Genomic DNA, 9,107 nt, shown 5'->3' on the forward strand with positions numbered 1-9,107 from the left:
TGACGGCTATAAGGCACCATGACCACCCCAGCCTGCAATGAAATTCTCAGCATAATTCTGTCTGCAAACGAATTTAACAACCTCTTCTCTCTTCAAACATAGTGATTCATCACCACATTTTCCATTTCGTTTTCCCGGAAAATTCACATTTGACCGTTAGGTGAGCCTCCAGATTCCGCGAAATGGTGATTTCTGTGGCGTCTCCGCGGCAGTCGATTGCAGAGAAGGTGTTTCAGAGAGTTGGAGGGTACTACCATGGAAGTATCTGCCAGAGGAGGTGCTTCAATTTCGAGGCTCAGAGCAGTGGCGACGAGGATAGCGACACCGGAATGGAGCTTGTTCAGATTGGAGCTGAAACCACCAAGAACGTCTTGATTCTCATGAGCGACACCGGCGGTGGCCACCGAGCTTCCGCGGAGGCCATTCGTGACGCTTTTCAATTAGAATTTGGCGATGCTTACAGGGTAATTTCATCTTGCTCTTAGATTAGCAGCTTTTAGGGGTCAATGAAGTCGTTTCGTGTTCCATGCACCTATCAAATACTTCAAATTGCATTTAATCACTGTCTTTGTGGTTCTTCCTGCTTCCATCTTCTAGGTGTTTAATATCTGCTCTTGATCTACTGTTGTTGCTTTGTTTTATGCTCCGAGGAGGTCCATTTAAATTATTGTAAAAGCATCGCTTTGTAGTTTTCTTGGACCTCTTTGGAGTTTTGTTTTTCCGGATCTGTCTTCTGTTTTCATCCAGAATTTTCTGTGCTCCATTTGCTGTCTTCACTTTGTCGTTATATTTTTATTTTCTTCTGTGGACTCTTAGACTTCCTTTTTTTCCCCTTGTTTTTGATTCCGTGCCAATATCGAATCCAGTTTTTGCTTCTTTAATTAGCAATTTGATTGTCTTGCTAATAAGATAATCTCTTTCTATGTTCAGGTATTTGTGAAAGATGTATGGAAAGAGTACGCGGGGTGGCCATTGAATGACTTGGAGAGATCGTATAAGTTTATGGTTAAGCATGTCCAGCTATGGAAAGTTGCATTTCACAGTACTTCTCCTAGATGGATTCACTCCATGTATCTAGCTGCCATGGCTGCCTATTATGCCAAGTATATTCCTTCTTTGTTAGAACTTCCAATTTGCTAAAGGACAATTATGAACTAGTGTCGATTGCGAATTACCTAACCTACTATATTACGATAAACTGTAAAAAGTAGTTTCGTCATCATAATCTAACGCAACTTTTTCCCCCCTTGTAGAATTTCTTTCATATGCTTTTAATCAGACTACATTAACTATTTTGGTCTTTCCTTTCCGATGACGACTTTATTGGCAACTAGTTACTCAATCATCAATTATTTGTTTGGAATTGTAATTATGGCCTTTTACCTTTCTCGCTACATGCCAATAATTAATCTTAGCTGGGAAACCTCATTGTAGTTACAAGTTGGGGGTGAATATTTTCAAAAAGTAGTTTCTCTTTATATTAATTTTCACAAAGGAGGCTCACAATTTTGGAATGTTGAGAGTAGGAATTAAGAACGGAACATGGGAAGGATTCGAAACCCTAAGTCAAACCCACCTCGAAAGTAAAAGGATGAGGCTCACCGTCACGCCATATAAACTATTTAGTTGATATGTAATTATCTCACTTGGTGGCAAGCAATGACGTTTTCTAAATTTGTATTACACTGTACCATTGTCAGGGAAGTAGAGGCGGGACTGATGGATTACAACCCAGATATTATAATCAGTGTCCATCCCTTGATGCAGCATATTCCATTGTTGGTTCTCAAATGGCAAGGTTTGCAAAAGAAGGTTATATTTTTCACTGTGATCACAGATCTCAATAGCTGCCATCGGACTTGGTAAGTTCTCCAAAAAAATTTAATTCCTAACTTATTTGTAGTCTCGTAAACATAAGCCTGACATTGGAGCTATTTGCAGGTTTCACCCCGGGGTTAACAGATGCTACTGCCCATCTCAGGAAGTTGCTAAGAGAGCTTTGCAAGATGGCCTTGAGGAGTCTCAAATCCGAGTTTATGGTTTACCCATTAGGCCTTCTTTTGCCCGTGCAGTTCTCTCAAAGGTATCGATGGATGTATTGAGAATTGAGAATTAGTCCTAATTGCTGTGTTGGAACTGCTAATCTAAGTCTATTTCTTTTTCCCCTGCCTATTGGCTTTAGGATCAAATGCGAGAAGAACTTGGGACGGACCTTAACTTACCGGCAGTTTTACTGATGGGAGGCGGTGAAGGAATGGGTCCTGTCAAGGAAACTGCACTGGCTCTGGGCGAGTCACTGTATGATACAGAAGCCGACAAACCGATTGGGCAGTTAATAATCATTTGTGGTCGTAATAAGACCTTAGCATCTTCACTTCAATCTCTAGAATGGAAGATTCCAGTGAAGGTAACTAATGGACTTCACTTATTAAACCTCTTGCATTTAAAACGCTGAGCACAAAAGGATGACATTCCCCAAAATATATGTTTCTGTAACTTTTGAGTAGGTTCGAGGGTTTGAGACTCAGATGCAGAAATGGATGGGAGCCTGTGACTGCATAATAACAAAAGTAAGTCAAACCACTTGAGAAAGTCTTGCACACACTCCTTGCACTGAAGAAAAGTTTAAGGAGCCAATAGAAGCTTGCCAAAATGGATGATATATTGGTTGATTTCACCACCTAATGCATATATTTTGGTGATTGGCCTTTTGCTCCTATCTTGAGAATGATGAATGTACCTAAGTGTACCGAACCAATTTACCCTCAAGAAGCTACTTTTTATGTTGGCAAAAGCTGATGGTTTCTGTGGGTTTTTCAGGCTGGACCAGGTACAATAGCTGAAGCATTGATCAGAGGGCTTCCCATAATACTGAATGACTATATTCCTGGACAGGTACTGATTAAATCAGAGATGTTCCTAAATATACTTGATCTATACAAGATTAATGAACCAAATGAATTTTCTGTTCCCTTAGCATTAACTCTTAGTTGTGATGGTGACTTCAGGAAAAGGGCAATGTACCTTATGTGGTAGACAATGGGGCTGGTGTTTTTACCAGAAGTCCCAAGGAAACAGCTAGGATTGTAGCAGAATGGTTTAGTGCAAATTCAGAAGAACTAAAAAGGATGTCTGAGAATGCTCTCAAGTTAGCTCAGCCAGAGGCAGTGTTTGACATAGTAAAGGACATTCATGAGCTTTCTCAGCAACGAGGACCTTTAGCAAATTTTCCCTACATGTTGACCTCATCATTCACTGGCCTATTCTAATTCATAATTATAGTTTGCTTCTTTCAGATAAGGATTTTTTTTTTTTAAAAAACCTTTTAGAATTAACATGTACAGTTAGCTTCGAAGTTTCATTCTTTAGCCCATTTGCCTGTCTTGTTTGCTAAGCTATAAATTCTGGTAAACAAGGATCTGGTGTTAGGAAGGGTTGGGTTTTCATTTATAAGGTTGTAATGATGTGTTGTATTGTCTGTTTCAGTCAAGTGGTCATTTTTTCCCCCATTTTTCTTTGATCTTTTTATTTTGCATCTCTTGGAAATGTAATTAGCTGTTGAACAAAATTTTGGCTATGTGGCTTTGTGATTTAGCCAAGTATTGTCTGTGGTTTTCTCACGTTTTACTTTTGGAAGCAAGCTGTGAAATTTTCTTGCCTTTGAATAGCGTCTTGTTACAAGGTTCCTTAAAGTTGAAAAGCAAGGCGACAATATAAGTTTATGAGTTCCCTGTAATTCCAAGAAAGATAAGGACAAAGAAACTTGAAATCATGGCGAAAGTACTATGTTTCTAAGCAAGGAAATGAATGGGGAAAATGACAACTTTTGGAATTAAATTAGGAAGACAATGACGCTTTAGGATCGCAAAATTTTAAAATATCAATTGAGGATCTTAGTCCTTTCATGAACTTAAATAAAAAGTCAATTTATCAAAATAAAAAATTTCCCTTTTATTTATATCCAAGATGAATAAATTAATTTTTATATAATGAGTTTTTTATTTTAATTTTGTACGACAATAAAAAGTAATCTTTATATAAGAGAATGGTTTAAGCATTTTACTCCTACTCATATCCCACTTCACCCAACTACATGAGTTAGCCCCTAGTGCATAAAAACCAATTTTTTCAAAACCAAATTGGTCATAAAGTAGATACAAGGCATGCTTAAAATCAATTGAATGTAGCCAACTAATAGTCACTCTCACTCCATTCTTATTTATAAAGTGAAAAGAGAAATATTTTTTGGATCTTATTTATAAGTCATGTTATTAATTTTTTATTATAAATTTTTTTAACCTCCCTTATATTAGTGAGAAAAAATATATTAGTAAAGTGTGTGTGTGTGTGTATATATATATATTTAATAGGAGTAAAGTTAAAAATTTATTTGATTTTTAGATAGAGTTTATGAGCTTTAAATTTTTTAGTTTCAATAAAATATGCTGGAGATTATCATAATAACTCAAAATCAAATAATAATATAGTATTCATTAAGCAAAGTTATAAATATTAATAATTGTGTGTAATTGTAATGCTTATACTCCCCTTCGGTTCAAAGTATAAGCATTTTCTCCCAACTAACCTTGATCCAAAAAATAAACAACTTAGTTTTTCAAAAAAAAAAAAAAGAAGAAGTCCCATTTATCCCTTGTATTTTTTTAACCTAAATTCTTATATATATATATATATATATATACACATATATGAATTTATGATCTTCTTCTCACTCATCATAAATTAAAACTAAGAATAAAAAAAGAAGCCAATATATATTCATGTGAATAAAGATTTTATTAATATGTAAATTATTGTTAAAGATGTTTATATTTTAAACTGAAAATAATATGATATTAGAATGTAGATTGACTATTGCAAGCGATTTATTGAAAATTATTATAGTGCTCCATTATTAAAGCAATATTTGTCCCCACAAGACTCAAAACCATTTGCTTCTAGTTAGTTATGCAGAGTAGCCTAGAAAGTTCACTTCACAATGATGAAGTACTTTTTCAGGCTATGCATATAAAGGTTTCAAAGAATAATGGATATAAAGAAACTTTCATTGTTCACAAGAACATAATTTATGTACAATTGATTCGGAGCCTTTATGTCAATCCACCGAATTTGAATCTTGAGTTTGAAACTCGTTTTTCAATAATCTTATTATTCTGTATTCTCTTAGGCCTTAATTATTGCTTGTTGGAATATTTTTTTAATGAGAAAGAGAATAAAAATGGAAAAAACTTGTATACTTAATGTTAATATGCTTCTTTTCAATTAAATCAAAACATATCAATCTTTTATAAGTTATTTATTCTATAATAAATTATTTTATTAATACATTAAGATGCACTTATTATGATTTAGTTGGATACAAATATATTAAGTACATAGAGCTAAATGTATAAGTCTTACCCAATAAAAATGAAGCATATTTAGTTGTTCGAATCATTTTTCAAAGAATGTAAACAAGAAAGGGAGGACAAAATTATTTAAGAACGTAAGAAAAGATAAATTAAATGATCAAAATTGATCTTGGATGGTTAATGAACTTTTTGTTGGTTAATGAAACAGCATTTACAAGAATAAAAAATGTAATTGAAAATAAGACTAAATTTGCCAATGAATTTTAACATAATGAAATGATTATATTTTAACTTACCTTCAGAAAGTTGATATTTTATTTTTTATCTGGTTAAATGAAAAACAAAGACTAAAAACATAAACAAATTACCATAATAATTCTTGTGTAACAATGTAAGTATTACTCTTTTTGTCCCAGTTTATAAAACAATTTTAAATAAAATCACACATATCAATATACATTTTCAATTGAAAACATGAAACATCAATTATGGTTAACTTTTTAAGTGCTTGAATTGGGTGATTTGGGTACTTAGTCAATTTCAAAAAAATCCCACAATTTATATAACTACGGTTTCTACTTTTTTTAAACTAATTGTTTTTAAATTTACAAACATTTCTTAATATATAATTGATATTTTAATTTTTACAAATGAACTTGTGAGATTAACAAAACTTTCACAATTTTTATAATTTAAATTTTAAAATTTACAGCTGTGAGCTCTATATGTCAATCACATAAACGAATTTTGCCCATAACATTTCATTAAAAAAATAGAAAATTAAATTTTAACACGAACCCAATAATTTATATAGAGTCTAGTGTTAGTTACTTTTTTTAGGCCAAAATATAATTTATATTACATATGACTTATGAACAAGATCACTTTTTATTATAGACTATTAATGTAGATGCCTCACTTTCACCTGTTTATCAATATTGGCATTTAAATTATTATTTAATAATAATTTGAAACTATAATATCATAAACGTTTGGCCTTTCAAAAATCAAAATCAGGTTTTCTGTTACGTGAGTATAGGAAGGGACACTGTAGCTTGTGACGCAAATGAATGAAATGATGCCTCTTGAGAGTGTATCGGTTTCTAAGAGACCACTTGTATTATAAAAATAAAAACATTAAAAATAAAGTGTAGTTTTGTTAAACTAAAGATTTATCTCGGGAGGTGACCACTGACAAGGACATAAAGCATTTTTTAATAGAAAATTTATGAGAGAATCAACTTACTTTATTGTTTTAATAGCGCATTATTCAATTATTTTTACGATATGAGCTTTATTCACAGTCATATCATGGTTTCAAGCCACAAAAGTGTTTGATCAAAAAGTCATATTAGTGTTTAAAACTTACGTAACAATCAATTAATACCTCAAGTTGAGCTCAAGTGTTAGAATTATTTTTTTTAAAAAAATATCATTTAACTTTTATAAATTTGATTTAGCTATCACTTAATTATTAAATTTTAACTCAGTTCAATACAATTTTTATAGTTTTAATTTAATTGAAACTTAATTTTTAAACTTTATTGTGATTTAACCCAATCTCTATAGTTTTGATAATTTTAAATATTAATCCTTGTGTTTCAAGAAATAATTAGTCCTTATAATTTTATTTTGTAAAATATGAAAAATAATATTTTAAATAGTTAAAATTATAAGCATTGAATTATGCCAAGTTATTGTTTATGGATTGAGTTTTAATTGAATTCAAAATTATAGAGATTTGAATTGCATTGAATCAAAACTATAAAGACTGCATTAGAACTAAGTCCAAATTTAAGAATTAGATTTTAACAGCAAAAGTTATAAGAATTAAATAATTAATTTTTTATTTTATAGCAACTTCTATGTTGGTTTATGTAGTAATTATTTTTTTACACATGTACTTGATTTCCCTTCCCAGAAATATTATTGTTGTTGTAAAATAAAGTTTATCAATCGTCTCGAATTCAACTTATTTGTAAATAATTTTCCTAAATTTTTAAATATTGAACAATACTCCTCTACATTTCACATAACTCACCTCTAAATATATGCGTAGTTTAATCTAGCAAAAAATCAAATAAGAAATAAGTATACATCAAAAATATCTTACATGATATTAAACAAAAATAAAAGGAAAATCATTAAAAAGAACCTAATTGCAAATTTATTCGCCTATAAGGTCTTGAAACCAATGTTTTCAGAATTGAATCGAGTATTGAATTGAAAAAGTCAGTGGTTTATGATTTGCATAGTTCAACCGGGTTGGATCAATGGTCCAACCGGTGACGTAATAATTAAATTAAAAAAAATTATATATGTATATAATAATTTTAATATAAGAAATACATGTGAAATTGCTATTTAACTTAAAAAAATCAAATATTTTAAGTTTATCATGACTTAACAAGCCACATGATATAATATAATATCAAATGATTAAAAAAATTAGTCTTTTTTTTTAAAATTTGATAAAAATAAATTTTTTTTTAAACAGTCCGATTTTTAAAAATTGAATCCAGTTCTTGGTTTGATTTTGGTTCTCAATCCAACCGTCAGTTCAAAACGACTCAATCCGGCTCAATTCCTAAAATAATTTTTTTATGAACCAGATGAAAACCAGACTGATTGATATATAGTTGGATCGGTTTGACCATTCAATCCAATTCAGTTTTCAAAACACTGCTTGGAACATATTTTAGATGGAGGTCTTTCATCATCAGTAAGCACAATGTTTTTCACTCTCCACCCCACCATTTTCAAAAGTCAAAACTAGGACCTTACCTTACTCTTCTTTATTGTCGTCACCCTAGGAATCATAACAAGCTGTTATCGCCATCAGAGTCATGAAGCTGTGGCTAGAAGGATGCTTGAAATCACATGAAAGCAGAAGAGGATATGGCGGATTTGGTTAGGGGGTAATTTAGTCATTTAGTTCTTGAACATATTGGCGCTAAAGGATTGAAGTCTTCCCCAAATTCCAGGGTCTTGTGGGTAATAAATATCCTTGATCAAGTTTTTTTGAGGAATTTTTCCAAAAATAAAAGATGGATACTCCCTCCGTTATAAAATATAAAATATGTTTTAAAGAGTTAGATATTAAAAAATATAAGGTATTTTAAATTTTTTAAAGTATAATTATTACTTTTTTTTAAAGTGCCTCTATTAAATAAATTACTTTATATTTTTTTTAAGGTAAAGCACTTTATTAAATAGGGATAAAATAAAAAAATAGGGTTAGTTTAAATATAAGTAATTATTTTATTGAGGGTGAGATTTGATTAAAACTACCTTATATTTTTGAACAGAGGAAGTAATAAATATTATATTTCTTAATTTTCATATTAAGATTAAATAAAAAATTCCTTGTCTTTACACATACCAAATGTTCCCTCAATTAATTTCTTGAAGAGATAAGATAAAAGAGCAGCGGGAATCGAATTCTAAAGTTATATTCCATTATATGGGTTTTCGGAACCTGGTTCTCAATTATGTTTGAAAATTGAGGAATAACAGATCATTAAAATGAATCATATTTCATATACACACATGGGTTGTGTATTTGTCAAACTTTCATGTCCCACTTATGTGACTTGAGAATGATTGTTTATTACTATAGCTTTGTAAATGAATAAGAATCAAGCTTTTTTTTTTTTAAATTTAATACCAAATGTTATGATAATTAGCTCAGGACATTATGCTCCTTACACATCATTATGCAGGGAATATCTACAACCA

At 31.0% G+C, this 9,107-nt stretch overlaps 1 protein-coding gene across 2 annotated transcripts; it reads left to right on the forward strand.

Moving 5' to 3' along the window:
• Positions 1-33: 33 nt before the first annotated feature.
• On the forward strand, positions 34-3,620 carry LOC129308040 (monogalactosyldiacylglycerol synthase 2, chloroplastic-like). 2 transcript variants are annotated; one of them, XM_054949010.1, is made up of 8 exons: positions 35-464; positions 931-1,103; positions 1,701-1,862; positions 1,942-2,083; positions 2,183-2,407; positions 2,508-2,570; positions 2,821-2,895; positions 3,009-3,620. In XM_054949010.1, exons 1-8 carry the CDS (start codon positions 183-185, stop codon positions 3,267-3,269), a joined length of 1,383 nt encoding a protein of 460 aa, XP_054804985.1. In that variant the 5' UTR covers positions 35-182; the 3' UTR covers positions 3,270-3,620. The 2 variants fall into 2 exon arrangements, with proteins under 2 accessions (XP_054804986.1, XP_054804985.1); XM_054949011.1 differs by lacking the exon at positions 2,508-2,570 and having other exon boundaries at positions 34-464.
• The last annotated feature ends 5,487 nt before the right edge of the window (positions 3,621-9,107 follow it).

The sequence above is a fragment of the Prosopis cineraria genome, unplaced genomic scaffold (genome assembly GCF_029017545.1).
Source record: "Prosopis cineraria cultivar Desert tree isolate PC_DT_omini unplaced genomic scaffold, ASM2901754v1 PC4, whole genome shotgun sequence".
NCBI lineage: Eukaryota > Viridiplantae > Streptophyta > Magnoliopsida > Fabales > Fabaceae > Prosopis > Prosopis cineraria.

What these genes read in the sequence shown, in the direction of transcription:
- LOC129308040 (XM_054949010.1), top strand. Translation starts at nt 183, where the DNA reads ATGGTGATTTCTGTGGCGTCTCCGCGGCAGTCGATTGCAGAGAAGGTG. An exon ending in ATGGCTGCCTATTATGCCAA is followed by an intron (nt 1,104 to 1,700) that starts GTATATTCCTTC and finishes TACCATTGTCAG; the next exon opens with GGAAGTAGAGGCGGGACTGA. An exon ending in GTGACTGCATAATAACAAAA is followed by an intron (nt 2,571 to 2,820) that starts GTAAGTCAAACC and finishes TGGGTTTTTCAG; the next exon opens with GCTGGACCAGGTACAATAGC.